The 17,314-nt window shown below is 37.1% G+C and overlaps 1 protein-coding gene across 2 annotated transcripts in view; it reads right to left on the minus strand.

Moving 5' to 3' along the window:
* DIAPH3 (diaphanous related formin 3) overlaps positions 1-17,314 on the minus strand; it is a 202,538-nt gene that overhangs the window by 71,362 nt on the left and 113,862 nt on the right. For both annotated transcript variants that reach the window (XM_054399226.1, XM_054399218.1), the window contains 2 exons: positions 12,861-13,025; positions 7,472-7,607 (listed from right to left, as the gene is read on the minus strand). In XM_054399226.1, the coding sequence (XP_054255201.1) occupies positions 7,472-7,607; positions 12,861-13,025 (301 nt within the window). The remainder of the gene's footprint in view (positions 1-7,471; positions 7,608-12,860; positions 13,026-17,314) is intronic.

Genomic DNA, 17,314 nt, shown 5'->3' on the forward strand with positions numbered 1-17,314 from the left:
ACTACACCTCCATGCTTCAGAAGATTTAGCACCTTTGAGATCTTGTTATAATATGACTTATGACTATTGGTTGTGCTTTAATTAATAAACATTCAGATCAGTTTTACCTTTTTTGCACAAAAAATATCCCTCAACATCCTACAGTGTGAGAGTTACTAAGGTTTTGCTGTATCTAATCTTTTGCTGTGGCTTCTACAGATTCATCACACATTTCTCAGGCCAGATTTATTTATTTTTTAATTGAACATACCTTTATTTTATCATTCTCTCTAACATTTTCAAGTATAAATGTGACAATTATTCTGGAAGGACCATCTGTTCTCAGCAAATTACTCAGATTTATATTTCACTGTCAAGACAATACAATTGCCGCTGAAAAACAACCTCCATACTTAGTGACACATCAGGTGACAAATGCTTTCCAATGGATTTGTGGTTAATGTCTGCCACAACTCATTCCTCATATATAGGACTTTTTTTTTCTTTTAATGGGCATAAAGGAAAATTAGATCTATTCTCCAAGCTTGCCATGGGCTTACTGTGAACTACCCAGTTAGTACTAACATGAGTAAGTACTGAGCAGGCAACTCTATATGGTCCCACAATTGTTTTTGCTCATTGTTATTTTAATGTAAGAGGAAGAAGTTACACTCCTCACAGTTACTGGACAGATTTATTTCCAACTGGCTTCATAATGTAAGTGTGATAATTAAAAATAAATTTAAATAATAAAAGGTGACCTCAGAAATCCTCTTGGTGAAAAGGATCCAATTTGAGGATAAGTGGAGGCAGTCATGGCACAACTGAAAAGAGTGATAGCACCAGGGAGGAACCAAGATGAACACAGCACTTGAAATTCCAAAGGGGAAACCCACTAGAAGTAAGAGTCTTTACACAAAACAGTTGTTGACTATTAATATTAAACCCTTGAGATTTCTTCATATATAGCATTAGCACATCTTTTGACTTCTTCACAGTAAATTTAGTTGGACAAAACACATACCTTTATGCCCAAAATCTGTCAATGAACCTACTATTTTCCAAAACTTGTGTTTTTCAGGGAAGTAGCCCAGCAAACACTTTAAAATAACAAATTATTGACATGTGTTAGGAACTACTGATGTCATCTCAGTTATAATGGAACATCAGCAAGGTTTTATAATCTGCGACATTTGCAGTCCTTCAGTCTTCTCAGAGGAAAGGAATTGTATTAAGAGGCATTGATTTTCCTTTCCCAGTGAGAAGAAATTAATAAAATGGAGGCCTTATGAACTTGATGGAGACAGGGAAAATAAGGCAGTTATACCTACCTACCAATACAACTAGGTTTGTGGATTTTATAATTTATTTCAAAGGCATGAATTTTCATTACCTAATTACATCACCATTTTCACTGCTGAAAGTGTCTGTGCCAGGACCTATGGTGTTCTTCTGCTTTGTAGAGCACTATAGAACTAATGAAAATATTCAAATTGCAAAACTTAGCAGACAGTAATAAAGTAGCGAATGTTTGAAGAATCAAAACCTAAAACATTCTTTGCAAGTCTGTGAGAAAATTTTTTTCCAAAATCAGATAAACAATAAAAATTAATGCAAAACATAATGAAAAAATAAATGCTGCAAAATTAACTACAAAAAAGGTCATAACTGTCTAAATGACGTGGATTATGAGTTAGTTGTCATAAAAGGGAAACTGAGTAACACAATGGAAAACAAACTAATATTCTAGATTGGAAATCAGATGTTTAAGACATCATTTTGGCATTGCTTCATTGCTTTAGCATAAGAAAGGGCAGCCTTTGTAAATAACTACTGATTAAAGCGGGTTGTTCCTTAAATAGTATTCAGAGTAAGACACAAAGAAGATGCCACAATGATGGAGTTCTCAATTATATTACAATATATTTAGCTGGTGTTATCACAGTTATAGAATTCTTTACACTGTGATAGAATCAAAATAATTGATTGGTGTGCTTTCTACTGAGAATCAGAACAGCATGAGAAAGCATGTATCTGAATGTTAATAGTATGCAGACAAGTGGCATTTACATAAAGATGCCCTTCCACTGGCTATTTACCTTTGGAATGATAGTATGTGGTAGTTTGAACTGGCTTGATTCACAGCAATCTTATTGACAAAGCACCTCATGATGAATATCACTTTGTAGTCCAGACAGTATTAAGAGGACAGAATCTATCATTAAGTTCCAAAATACCAAATATCATTCACTGCTTAGACAGTAAAAAAAAAATATGGAATTTCACATACTTTTCAAGTTAGGATGGAATTGATCATTTTGTAAATAAAAATTAAAATGCCAGCAATACCTTCCAAATAGGTAACAACTTCTTCAGTATTATGTAAGGCACTTTTATGCAAAGAAATGATCACTCCTTCCTCCACCTTACACTGTCAAAACTTCCAAAATCAGATATAAGCTGAAGAAATGCAAAGAACTTTAAGTATATAGGAGAATCTAGGAGAAGCTAAATGTCTGCATTGCAAATGCATCTAAAGCAGCGTGGTCAAGAGAGGTTATTCTGCCACTGCACTCTGCTCTGATGAGACCTCACCTAGAGTACTGTGTCCAGCTCTGAGGCCTCCAACACAAGACAGACATGGATCTGATGGATCGGGTCCAGAGGAGGGCCACAAAGATGATCAGAGCACCTCCCCTACAAAGACAGACTGAAAGAATTGGGGCCGTTCACTTAGCCAACAAGACCTTCTAACTACATTTCAATATTTGAAGGGGACCTACAGGAAAGCTGGGGAAAGATTGTTTAGAAGGTCTTGTAGTGATAGAATAGGAGGCAATGGTTTTAAACTGGAACAGGGTAGATTTAGATTGGACACAAGGAGGAAGTGCTTTACAATGAGAGTGGTAAAATACTTCAACAGGTTTCCCGAGATATTGTTGAGACCTTGTCCCTGGAGACATTTAAGATCAGAATTTTATGTGGCCCTGGGCAGCCTGATCTAGTTGGAGGTGCCTCTGCTCTTTGCAGGGCGTTGGACGACATGACCTTTGAAGGTCCCTTCCAACCTGATGAAATCTGTGAAACTGTGAATGATATAAATCCTGTTTAGGAACTAGATGGCACTGAGGCCCTGAAAGGAAAGGGCACAGGCTGAAAGTTGAAGCTCCAAAACCATAAACTGGTCACTAATGGTCAATTAACAGTCACTGGAAAAAAAAAAAGCACAACTTCAAGTACTGGGAAAAGCCTGCTTTTACATGAAAAAAAAGAAGCAGCAGCTAAGCAAGGGAAAAACATCCAGCTGAAGGCATTGCTGTGACCTGGGGAATTAATAACCTTTGAAGAATTCTACATCCTGTAATAGAAGGACTGACAAAAAGGTCAGGAACGACCCAGGTACTAAATCCTTTTATAAAAAGATATGATCCCAAACTGGGTGTGGTGAAGGAAAAATAAGATGGCAGAGGAGGGAAAAATCCCAAACAACAAACCACTGCAGTTCTAGTCTCACTTGAAGAAAACCTCTCAAGTTCCGACATGTCAACCAAGACCATCGCTGGTAGCCACCACTGACAATACTACAGTACCAGCTCAGTGGAGTTTTACATTCACATTAAATTTAGGACACAGATGTTAAGGATTAACTGCTTTGAATAGGTGTTGGTAGTTACTGATAGCAAGAACTAATTCATAGTGATAATGACAAATAATTCTAAGATTCAGTTATTGGAATAACCAGTGCTGCTAATGATTGGTAGTATAGTAAAGCAGGGTTGTGTTTTTGTGGGGCTTTTTGTGCATGTCTGTAGATGGTTTGAGTTTGTTTTGTGGACTTTTTTCTTTTTTTTTTTTTTTTACTGTGTGTTTGTGCTTTGTTCTTGTTCCTTGCAGAGTGTAGGGGGGTTGGTTTGCTTTTGTTTTGGGTTGTGGTTTTGTGATTGTGTTACTTTTTTTCTTTTCTTTTTAATAAATAAAAGTTTAAGAAAAATGGAGGAGAAGAAGGTTATCAGGAGTAGTCAGCATGGATTTACCAAGGGGAAATCATGCTTGACTAATCTGATAGCATTCTATGATGCTATAACTGAATGGGTAGATTCAGGGAGACCAGTAGATGTAGTCTACCTGGACCTTAGCAAGGCCTTTGACACTGTCTCCCATGACATCCTAGTGAGTAAGCTCAGGAAGTGTGGGATGGAAGAGCAGACAGTGATAGGGATTAGTGCAGAGTGGTGGTCAGTGGTGCCAGGTCCAGCTGGAGAGCTGTAACTAGTGGGATCCCCCAGGGATCAGTGCTGGGTTCGGTGCTTTTCAACATCTTCATCAATGACATTGATGAGGGAACAGAGTGTCTGCTCAGCAAGTTTGCTGATGACACCAAGCTGGGAGGCTTGGCTGATACAGCTGAAGGCTGGGCAGCCATCCAGCGTGACTTGGACAGACTGGAGAGCTGGGCAAAGAGGAACCTAATGAGGTTCAACAAGGACAAGTGCAGAGTCCTGCATCTGCGGAAGAATAATAAACTGCATCAGTACAGGTTGGGAGGTGATCTGCTGGAGAGCAGCCCTGTGGAGAGGGAGGTGAGAGTTGTGGTGGATAACAAGTTATCCATGGGACAGCAGTGTGCCCTCGTGGCCAAGAAGGCCAGTGGGATCCTGGGGTGTATTAGAGTGTGCCCAGCAGATCGAGGGAGGTTCTCCTCCCCCTCTACTCTGCCCTGCTGAGACCTCATCTTGAGTACTGTGTTCAGTTTTGGGCTCCCCAGTTTGGGAGGGACAGCGTCCTGCTGGAGAGGGTCCAGTGGAGGGCTACGAGGATGATTAGGGGACTGGAGCATGTGCCTTATGAGGAGAGACTGAGGGACCTGGGGCTTCTTAGTCTGGAAAAGACTGAGAGGGGATTTAATAAATGTTTATAAATATCTGATGGCTGGGAGTCAGGAGATAGGGGACAGGCTCTTCTCACTTGCTCCCTGTGATGGGAGAAGAAGCAATGGATGTAAGCTGCAGCACAGGAGGTTTCATCTCAGCACAAGGGGGAAGTTCTTTACTGTAAGGGTCACAGACCACTGCAACAGGCTCCCCAGAGGAGTTGAGGAGTCTCCGTCTCTGGAGGCTTTCAAGGTCCATCTGGATGCGTTCCTCTGTGACCTGAGCTAGATTGTATGGTCCTACTCTGGCAGGGGGGTTGAACTCGACTACCTCCTTGGGTCCCTTCCAACCCCTAACATCCTGTGATCCTGTGAAATTCTGAAATGGCATACAGCAGAGTGATCACAGGCATTCCTAACCTTCAGGTCATTTTCAGAGAAAAAACAATGATACCAAAAAATAAAGAGTGCAAACTATGATGTGTTCATTCAGAGGGGAAAAAAAAAAAGAATCTTGAAAAAACAGTTAGTATATACACTCTAATCTTCTTCAAGTATGCACTTATTTGAATCCCAGAAAATATTTCCTAGAATGGTGAGTTTTCAGCTATTTTATTCAAGCAATAATTGAAATAATGTTTCTGCAAATTCAAAGCTGATCCAGTCACCAAATAAAGAAATTATATACAGAAAAAAAAATCAGTTGCTCCACAGTCACACTCCAGGGTAAGAGTGTTTTGGTATTATGACAGGAGGAGGACCTGGTTAGAAATTTCTCAGCAAGTCAGATAGAAAGATTTTGTGACTGATATACAGATTCTTAATGAAAAGACATCATTTAAATGAACTAGTTATGACTAAGAGAAAAAATTGAGGGAAAAAAGTGAACTTCTACATTACTCTTCCATCAGAATCAGAGCAACATTATGACTCTTCAGTTAGTGAATACAGTTTTGATAAGACTGCCCAATAAAACCCTAAAAACAAACAAACCTTCTACTTCTCATATTGTTGTTGTTTTTCCTACCTGACAAACAAATCTACAGCATGTGTTTTCCAGTGTCAGAATGTGGGGTTTGTAATAGATTTTTAAAATGACATTGCAAACAAGCAAAAGAAACCTCACAAAGAGCTCTGCAGAACAAAAATCAACTCACCAGTGGCCAGTTTAGTGACCATCAGACTAAAGACATTTCTAGCTTCAAGCGATCCTAACACCATCTTTCCCTACAACATCTGCTCAGTCATTCTGCCTTAAGAGGCTGTTAACATGAGCAAGAAATCTGTACACTTACATGATTCAGTGAAAAGCCAAGCTACTAAGAGACAGAGCAGTTATTTACTCAATGACTTAGCTGATCTATAGATAACAAGTACATAGTTCCCTGCTACATGAATTGAAGTAGCAGGTTAATCTACAAGAGGCCTACAAAGACATGGTATACGACTCAGAAATCTGTAACATTGGCACTTTCATTCTGGAAAGCCTGAACATTATGAATAACAGGACTTGAGAGGAGCTTTAATTTTGCCTGAAGAACTATCAATTTTCCATTCAAAGTGCTATCAATCATACATACGTGTCTGAGAGAAGACTATCTAACTTCTTTTGAAACACTTCTAACAATGCATGCCCTTTCGTAGTTTTCTGCAACCTCATGTATCGTCTGTGAGCTTTAAAAGTTTGTCACTGGTAGTCTTCCGATTGGTTCTTGAATTAATTCTGAAGAATTAGAAATTCTGTGTTCAGGGGGCAGCCATCTAGTTTCCTATCTTAAGAGAAAGCTTTTGTCACACAGCTCAAGATACACACATTCTTACAAAAATAAATCAAAGACTTTAGTTTCAGAGTTTCCTCAGAGCAAAACACACTCTGGCAATTAGTGAAATGTGGAAGAGACAGATAATCATTTACACCGAAGGTGCCAACTGGGGTTTGAGTGGAGAAGTGTTTAACAAGATCTGCTCAGAAAGAAAATGAGAGTAACCCACAACAATTTACCAAGTCATTCATTCATGTATTATTCAGAAAAGGATTCCAGAAGGTCAGTATGGTATAAAACATAATAGTATAGAGGATCATCAGACTTCTTTTTTAGTAATAAAGAACTCAAGATCTTGTTTCTGCTGTCTCTCTTGGCACAAAAGACAACACAACATAAATGAATAACTTTAAAATGAATGGCTGAGGTTTCTTTTAAGGCATTTCAAATGAGGACCCACTGAAAGAACAATGGACACAGTCAAAGAAAAATCTGGAGTGCATCAATAAGTAAAATTAATATGTAACCTTAGTTACAAGAAAGAAAATGGCTCTGTGATTTGGAAAAATGTCTGTTTGCAGGTAATGTAAGGAGTTCTAAACAGAACTGAACTTGTACAAGGTTGAATACATTCTAATGGAAAAAACACAAAGCATCATCACAACCTCTAAAATTGCTTCAGGAAAACTGGTAATTAGAGGATCATTAACAAAATTTAAGAACTTCTTTGCTGTAAACATTAGTCTGTGAAAAGCATTAATTTCTTCTATCTTTTCTCATAGCACATTCAGATAATGAAAAAATTGCAGCTTAGTTTCCAGCAAAACCTTAGGTAAAGTACATTTCCTACTTTACTCACCTGTTTTCATTTCTAACAAGCGCTTTTTCTTTTGTTGCCTTTCTTGCTTTTCTTTTTCTGCTTTCTCCTTAGCTATTTTAGCACGCTTCTGTTTTTCTTCTGCTTCCCTTCTTCTCATATTCTCCTTTACTGCTTGCTATGAAAAAAAAACCTCTATTAAAAGTGAAGTCTCATCAAAAACAAAGTTAAGCCCTAAAAAATAAGAAAAAAGCTTTAAAATCACATCTCCTAACTAACCTTAATTTATCAAGCCAAAGAGGTATTTTACATTCCATATTTAGAATATTTTATTCAGAAGAATAAGCAAATTCAGGATATAATACATTAAAAGCATACTAATTGTCCCCCACGTGGGGATTATAAATTCAGCGAGAAATACCTCTTAAGAATACACACATTAATGTAGGAAGAACTCAAAATATCTAAACCACCCGGCTTTATAAAATGGTAAGTATGTTACTATTTGCATTTCTAGAATAGCATCAACATTTTTTCTTTCTCATGCTGTTTCTGTACCAGGCAAAACAAGGCTGCTCAGATGACTTAGCTATGCATTATTCCTATCCACATAGGCATTAATTCACTGGGTTTGAGTTCTTGTCTTCTGGTTAATAACTGTACAACATTGTTGATTTTGAATTATAAATTTTTAAAAAATACATAAATACTTCAAAGCTTTTAACAAAGCCAAACAAGAACTATGAGGTTCAGAGTTTTTAAAATTATTATTTTGTGTATTCATACATTAAGTAAAAAACAAAATAGTGTCATATTCAACAGTTTTTTAAACAAAACTATTTGAGGATTATCTTTTTATTTTTTTAGAATTAGCTGTGTACACTGGTAAATTCGCAGTGCTCTCCTGTGGCTTGCATTAAATGTAAAGTGTCATGCACCTATTCTTCATCATGGAAAGTTTCTCTTTTCAGAATGCAGTTACACACAAAATCTCATCTTTCACAATAGATGAAAGTGTCACCTCCTACAAAACAGCTAACATCTTCACAAGGTCTGAGGCAGAGTCTGCACGTTTGCAGGGATAATTAATGTCTCATGTTGTTTTAAGTAGAAAAATGTCCAGCCTGCACTCAGAAAAGAAAAAATGAGAATGGACTGAAGAGTACTACAAGGCACAGATGAATGCGGATTACAGCGCATTCCATGGGCACCATTTGTAGCATCACTGCAATAAATAGTGACCAAAGGCAGGAAAAAACAATCACATAAATCTTGTGAGGAAATACCTGCCTTTGATAACTGAAGATGAACAAGCTTTCAATCATGAAAAATGACAATAATGAAATGGGCTTTTTAAACAAAGCAAAATTGTACTTCCACAGTATCTCCTCCAGAGTCACCTCTGTTAATTTTTTTCATGCTGTGGGAGGAGGTAAGAAGCCTATTACAAAATGCCAAAATTCTGGATTCAATTAATTTTAATATATTATTTTCTGATTTTCAGACTGGGCATTCTGTAAACTAAACTGAAGGGCAAAACTAAATTGTGATTCAATGACAAGTACAGTTTCAGCAGAAATAACACACTTTCCTAACAAAGTGACCAAGGAAATTTCTACTTTGTATCTACTTTACCCTCCAAAAGATCAGCAGGATTCAGTCTCAGGCTGCAGTCATCCAAATGTAACTGACTGTCCCTTTCTAATCACACTGATCAACTGGACTTGATTTAGTAGCTCACACCTTCATGTTCAGTGAAAACTGGATGCTTTCGAGTATCACACTTTGCCCTCATCTTTTCTCTAGCAGGACAACTGGTCTTCTACAAGTCGTGTGCCACAACTTAGAATTTCAGGCTGATGATGCCATGTATACCATTTAAGACGCTTCTCCAGATACTAGGCACTTCTGCTGCTAGGTCTCCTTTGAGACATCAGGTAGACGACTCTCCAAATTCCACTAACTGTATTTGTCACCAAACTAACTCTGTTTTAAACCATCTGAAAACTTGCTGAGTATGCATCTCCCTTGACTAGAACACAAGATTAGACACAAACTCACATATAGATACCAATGTTTGGAGGCACAGTATGCAAAGTCAACTTTCAGACGAATTACCAAAGTACCTGCCTTTTGCATATGGTATCAAGGCCTACAGTTTCTCAGATGGAGGCATTCTTGTGTTTTGATTGTTTCTGAGTTCCATTCAGGAATTTACAGAATATAAAAGTACTCCAGAGACTATGAAACAAACTCTTTCTAGGTTGCTTTTCTCTGGTTCTTTAAGTCATGTTGTCTTAGGTTTAGGGAGCGAGACAGATGCTCTTTATGCATGCCCAAAGGAGTAAAAGAAAATGCTCCACACAGGATTGGAAAGAATTGGAAATTTAAATGGAAGTACTATTCCTAAATATACTCCACAACACAATACACAAATTCATATTCAACCTCAACCCAGTTCTGTTATCTGAGCTTACCACAGAACCTCCTTAGGCCAGAACTTTCTAAAGCCTCCACCCAAACCAGGCCAAAAAACAGGTCTCAAATGTCTTCCTCCATACCACCCTGCCTTCCCCCAACCAGGCCGAATGGAGCAGCTAAAAATTAACCTTGCCAAGGCCAAGCCAGGCAGCAAGCCTCCCCCACAAACCAGAAATAACTCTCCGCGTGCAGCTGGGAGCAGAGAGAAGGAGGAAAAAGGGCAGAATTAACTCCACAGTCAGTTTATACAGAGGGGATACAGGCATTATGGAAAGAAATAACAAAAGATTACATTTTTCCAGTGTCCACCTTCCTCCACCTCTCTGGTACTTGGAGGACTCACAACTTAAACCCACAACACGTTTCTGCTGCAGAGCCATCTGCAGAGCCACCTGCAGCAGAGGATAAGGGTGCAGGAACAGGAATACCATACTGTCTCAGGCTTAAGAGTTCTTGACTCAAGGCCTCTTTCCCTTGTTCTCCTTCAGTGCACAAGAAAAAAATCTAACCATTGAACAAACACAAGAAGAGGTCATACTACAATTCTTTTATCTTATTTCAGAAAGCTAAACTTCCAAGGAAAGGAGTAAACCTGTTAGTGGTACCTCTGGTGCTGTGAAAGCACAGGAGTTTAACAGAGATGTCTGATACTTAAGATGTTCCACTGACTGCAACAGTAATTTAGCTCAGGAGATAAAGCACTGAAGGTAACATGCTTCAATCATTTTTTGGATTTGGCTAACTGTGCTCTGGATTTGGTGTTCACAGAGTGTGAATAACAACTGTCACAGTTGCTGAGTAACACCAAAGCACAAAGTGCAGTCCAAAGTCAGCTATTAATCTGAAGTTTATGGCTCCAGATTTAAACACTTTAAAAAAAAATATTTTAAACATTTTTATTGTTTCAGAACAACAACAAAATAGTCTTATAAGTAGAAAAGTACCGTACATAAATTATCAGCTTTGCTTGACAACAAATATAGCTGAACTTCACTGTCCCACACCTACTGGTGACTTAAGCTGTCTTTTAGTTTTAGATCCTAACAATCTAATTTCTTTTTTTCAGCACTAAATTTAAGTATTTTGAGTTAAGTTTCTGTCTTGGTTTTGACTCAGCCAGCAGCTGAGCCCTGGCAGTCCCCTCACAACAGATACGTTTCCATGTCATCCCTTCCAGGTGGGCAAAGAGGAAAGCACCCAAGAGAAGTTAAGATAAGGAACACTGACTGTAGCAGATAACAGGAAAGTAAACAAAAATACTGGTGTAGGTAGCAGCAGGGGAACAGACAAAACATGAGAAACACACACCTGAGAACCAAAGCACAAAAGGGCTGCCCCCCAACTGGAAGTGGGGAAAAAGCCACAAAAACACAGAACAGGAAACTTTACAAGATGTAGAACACAATTCATCCCCAGTCCCAGCTGGCTGTTTGCTTTTGCAGTGAGCATGATGCCAACATGGTGTTGAATACCTGTCTATCTTCCCAGCTTTCACTGAGCCACTATGTGCATGTGAGGGGGGCAGAGGTATCCTGTCCTGTCCCCATGCTTTCCAGTGGGACCAGCCAGCTAAAAATGATACAGTTTCCTAGGATATCAGTCAGCTTCAGTTTCTGTCAGTAATCAAGACCAATGCTAAACAATTCTGAAAAACAGACCTCAGGTGTATCACATTAAGCGTTCCAAAAATCTTTACCAAAACCTCTCAAAATTTAGCAGCTACTCAATATTTTTTAGTGTCATTGAATAATGAGGCGCTTCATGCCTTACCTACACACCTTTTTCATACAGCCTGCAAACTGTGGTCCACAAAATATAATTGTTAATTTTCCTCAAAGTGTCTTCTGTCATGCTTATCAATAACATCTAACTGTTTCAAAGCATTGACTAATTTATCTTTATAACACTGCTGTGAAGTAGGGATTAATATTAGTGCTAATTTTACAGACACAGAAATTAAGATGCGATATGAGTTGGGAACTTGCTTTTTTATTCTTCCATTTCCTCATTGAGAAAAAGTTGCTTGCCAGCCAAGTTGTTCAGAACAGAAGAAAAAAATAGTTTTGCAAATATGTCTAGATGTCTGCCTTACTCTACTCTAAGGCAAAGCTCTGCTAACTAACAATGAGTTTAAGAGTGATAATTATAGTTATGTCTGTTCTGAGCACTATACAAAACCAGCTATTCTATAACAACTTCGATCAGCCTAACATTTGTTTCTCAAATTTAATTTAAATATTTAAAATCATAATAAAACAATATTTCTTGGCCTCTCCCACCAAAGATCATCTCTTTTTAAATCTCTTTTTAAAAGAAAAGAGGAAACTAAGCATTTTAAAAATGCACAAAACCTAAATTCCTAGAGAATTAAAGACCTTTAGAAACAGACCAAGTTTGAGGGAAACATAAGTTTTTTTCTTAAGTCAGAGTAAGGAGCTCTGAGTTTCCATAGGAGGGAACCTACTTACAAACACAAACCTTGATACTGATCAAGTGCTGCAGGCAAATGAAAAATTAAACAAATTTTGGGCTTGGGTTTTGTATGGGAAGAATTTGCATTATAAACAGAGAATACTTGTTAAAATATTTATAAGTAAATAACAAGCATCCTTTAAACAGAAAATACAGCTGTATTTATAAAAGGTATAGTTTCAGGTTTTTCCCCTTAAGGTTATAAATGTACATAAGAGGCTTGGTTTAAAATTAGATTAATTGTTATTTCCAATTCATTCAGAAAGAAATAATCTAAAAATAATAATTCAAGACTGCATTATCCTTGAGATACTCTATCAATTTAGGATGTGCAAAGTAAAATTTCTGATACCGAGAACAGAATATTATTTGAGAAGGGAGAAAATTATTTTCTGTTTGTTCCAAAATACCTGAAGAAAATGAAGGATTACAAAAATAATTCCTAAGAAACACTAGACATAAAATAAACAGATTGTACCATGAACATTGTCCTGAAGTTGTTTAAGTCTGTTAAAAACTCCTCCACTGAAACTTTCTTCAGATCAATGGCATAATATCCCATCACATTCTGATAGAGCTTTTCCATGTTCTCATGCATCCGTGAAAGTTTCTGAAAATCTTCTCTGGCATGAAGTAGAAAGCTGTATGCTGCTGTTAAGGTTGCAAAAATGTTCAGTGAATCCAGTCAAAGTTTACTTAAAATTGATCTGTATTTCACGTGTATTTTTCATTTGCATCAAATGAAGTACCAAAAGAATTCCCTGAGTGTCATATACGCTTTCTAGTATTTACTGTGTACATTAAGTCTATGAATAAATCAGGTTTCTCTCACCAAATTTTCTTAACGCTTTTAAAGATTATTCTATTGCCATATAATATTCTACAAAATTAAATGTATGGGACTAATCTAACTTCAAACACTGAGGTGTTTTATTTAGTATTGTTGTCTTCTTATTGAAACTACATGTTTAGGTATATAAATTACAATTTACATGGAATTCAGGAGCAGATACCAATAACTAACTTGAATAGTATATCAAGAATTAGTACTGTTCCTAGTGAAATTAGAGTAAAATAAAGAAATACTGTAAGTAAAAACTTTATCTTAAAAACTTTTCTTTTAATGCTGCTGTAGCAAGAGTAGTGCTTTTTTTTTTCTCTTCCTGGTAGCTGCATCAGGTATTTATGCTTTTTCTAAGGGTATCTGCAATGTTAATACAATTTAATTAAGTTAGGGGTGAAAACAATAGAATTATATCTACAAAAGACAGAAGATTTATAAACAGCGGCAAAATACTGCATTAAAATAAAAGGAAATAAACTCTCTACTTTTGATAGTATAGTTTGTCAAAGAAACTCAAAGAAGAAATATTGTGTGTAGTCATTTATGTAGGACAACTTCATAAAGTGTTTACTTCACTGGAACGGCTGCTAAACAATTATTCACCTTTCATTATTCTCCTGCTGCAGGAATGACTACAAAGGAAAAGAAAGGGCAGTTTTACCTTTGCTCTCAATTGCTTACTCCAACTATTGCAAAAGATAATTTATTGTATTTGTATACCTTATACTACAGATACACACACCATGGCCACTTCATTTTATAAAGCACAAGATTTTTAATTAAGTACCTGAAAATCTAGACAAACAGAATTTTTGTCCACCATGATGTTTAAAACACACAGTAAAAACGTATTGCTGGATGACTGCTTTCACTCTTCAGGTTTTTTTTCTGATGCACTCTTATTTCAGTTTTGTTTAGAGGGTAAATCCTGTTTCAGTTTCATTATTCAATGTCATTATGTTTTCACAGTATTACAGTATATTAGAGGTTGGAAGGGACCTCAAGAGATCATCAGGTACAACCACCCTGCCAAAACAGGATCACTTAGGGTAGTCTGCACAGGAATGCATCCAGGTGGGTTTTGAAAGTCTCCAGAGGAGACTCCACAACCTCCCTCGACAGACCATTCCACTGTAAAGAATCTTCTCCTCATGTTGAGGTGAGGTGAAATTTTCTATGTACAAGTTTGAACCCATTGTTTCTTGTCTTACTACAGTGTGCCACCAAAAAGAGCTTGGCCCCCTGCACCCCTCAGATATTTATAGACATTGATCAGATCCCCTCACAATCTTCTCAAGACTAAATGTCTTGAGATGTTAACAATGTTTTGTTAACATTGCTTTTAAAATATCAAGTGAGCAGTTAATGGTTTTCTTTTTGTGATGCACAATGCATTTCAGAAAGGCATACAATACTATTCTGGGACACATGCAGGAAAGGAGAAACAATGCACTACCACAATATTCAAATTAGTCACTATGGTGGCAGTTAGCTGGATCTGCAAGAGCAGAACAGTCTCCACTGGGACAGTCTTGTAGAAAAGGATTAACTAAAGCCTAGGTTTTGATTATTTTAAATGGTACATCTTCCCTACTACTTGATTTCAAGACTTTCTTTTCTTCTGACAAGGCTCCATAGGCAGCATGAGCTTCTTTCTTTTTTTCTACTGACTTCACAAGATGCAGCTGGTGAGCAGCTTCAGACTGCCTGTGCTGACAAGCTAGCAACAGCTCAGAGAGAACTGATGTTGCTGATCCACTTTTCTATTCAAATCAATTTGAATCTCTCTCCTTTATTTAGCTTCCAAGATCCACAAAGCTTGGAGAAATCTACCCTTCGGATTTGATTTTTTTTAAAAATTATTAAAGATGTCAAAAACTTATTGGTGGAATAGCAAGGAAAGTTGACGAGAGATTAGTATGCAGCAACTGCCTAAATATTTAAATGAAAATGGATTCTGAGAAAGAACATATGACAAAATGCAAGTTGAGACCAATATCAGCAGTTTTAAAAACAAACCAAACACCAGAAACCCCAAACCAAAACAACAAGCAACTGTAAAGAAAACAGTAAAATTAATGCTGAGTGAAACTAGAAGCAAGCACTTGTACATTGTAGGATTTTTTATCCTACAAATTAGGATACTTATTATCTGTGATTTTTATTTCTTTAATAGAACTTATGGAAAATGGCACTCTTGTTTTGCAATTACAAGGCTATTAATTTCCACAGATTGGACAGGTGAGGGAAAACAATATAAATTTGGGTTGTGGTCATTATGTATAAACACCATACATCAAACATTCCAGTATCTTCCTTTAGCTTTCTAAGAAGGAAAAAAATCTGAAAAAAAAAGTTAAAATTACCAATAAAAAGTATAATTCATCTCATAAATGAATAATATGACCAAGAATACCCTAAAAAGGAAATTTGGGGAGGTAAGGAGGTGAGAGAGACAAAATTTCTGTGTTACTCTGCAAGATATAGCTAAAGTTACAGCTATGCTAATAGAGTTCATACAGGCTCTTTAGTCGGTAGTATTAAAAATTACTCCCCTTGTCTATGCACAATTTTAAACTCAAAATACAGTATTGAAAAGATGCTTTACAATCCAGTATTTCAGACATGATGAATCCTAAGATTTTTGTTTTCCTTCTGGTGTATTGTGGCATACCTCTATGCTCTTGGCATTCTACTGAGACTGTGCTTCAATTTAGGCATTTTTAATAAGTCCTCTTCCTTTTTTCCTTAAATACATCTTTTGTTAGCCAGCACTAGCTAAGCTGGATACAAGTGGGAATACTACTGAATACTGCAATCCCAACTGTAATTACCATGAACAGGTTGATGTGTATGCATTATACAGCTACACAATTCATGGGCTTTGGATGGATGAAGGCAGAAGTACAGCAGAGCTGGAACACAGGTGGGAGGAAAAGGAAATCAAGAAATTATGTATTCGTTAACTTTTTCTGAAGTGGTTTCACTTGACAGACTGCCCTTCTGGACTCATGGGACTAGAGATCATCATTCTGCTCATTAAAGGAAAAGGAAAGCAATGTAAGGCTGAGATAAGTAATACCTGTGGCAAAAATTTCTAACGGCTGTAACGTTTGGTCTTGCATATTTATGGCAGCTCTTTCAACAGTGAATTGCTTGTCTGACGTTTACATTTATTTTAATTTATTGTGGCATATAAAATACAAACACAGTGCAAAGTTTCAAGCCAAGTAAAAGCAGCTGTTTACACTAGAACAGATAATGAATGATGTTAATCTGTACCAAATATTCCTTTGAAAGACCTCCATATTCGTCGTTCCATGACTTTTTCAAAAACTAACCTATGTAGTAAGTGCAGGCTGCTCTGGGTAGCCTGAGCTAGTTGAGGATGCCCCTGCTTACTGCAGAGAGGGTTGGACTAGACCTTCAGAGGTCCCTTCCAACCTGGACCATTCTATGGTTCTATTCTATAAGTGGAGAAACTTGAAAAAGTAGTATTATTCTCCACAAGAACAAAATATTAACAGGTACATAGACACTACATATATTTTAGCAGAATCTTCAAAACTGAACTGAGACTGCCAGTACAGCAGCCAGCAACAGTGTGTATAAAAACACAGGAACCGGTTTTGGGAACTGGTGCAAAAAGACTTGGAGGTCACTTCAAAACAGCATTTCAGCAAATGATTTTCTACTAAAGCCAAAGGGTTTGAATACTGTAGGGCTCTGTTGAGCATTTTGTACATTTAGGTTCTTGGGAAAATAGCTACAATTGTCTCCAAAATACAGAATTCTTTTTATATATATAAGTAAGGTTCAACAGAAAAATTCTGTCTCTGAATGCAATAGTTCAAGAAACACACAGAAATGTTTAGATTTTTAAATTAGTACCTTCTGAAGAGTATTTGTCAAATAATACCTTTTCTCTGACTCCCTCACTCCTACTTATCTCTATAATACTGAAACAAATAGACATGTATTTGTATCATGCAGAGCTGCTGCATCCAGTGTGCTTATGTCATGTATTACGAACAAAACCAGTGCTAGTTGTAATACATGCCTGAAGTCCAGACCTTTATAAAGAAATT

The sequence above is a fragment of the Indicator indicator genome, chromosome 1 (genome assembly GCF_027791375.1).
Source record: "Indicator indicator isolate 239-I01 chromosome 1, UM_Iind_1.1, whole genome shotgun sequence".
Classification (NCBI taxonomy): domain Eukaryota; kingdom Metazoa; phylum Chordata; class Aves; order Piciformes; family Indicatoridae; genus Indicator; species Indicator indicator.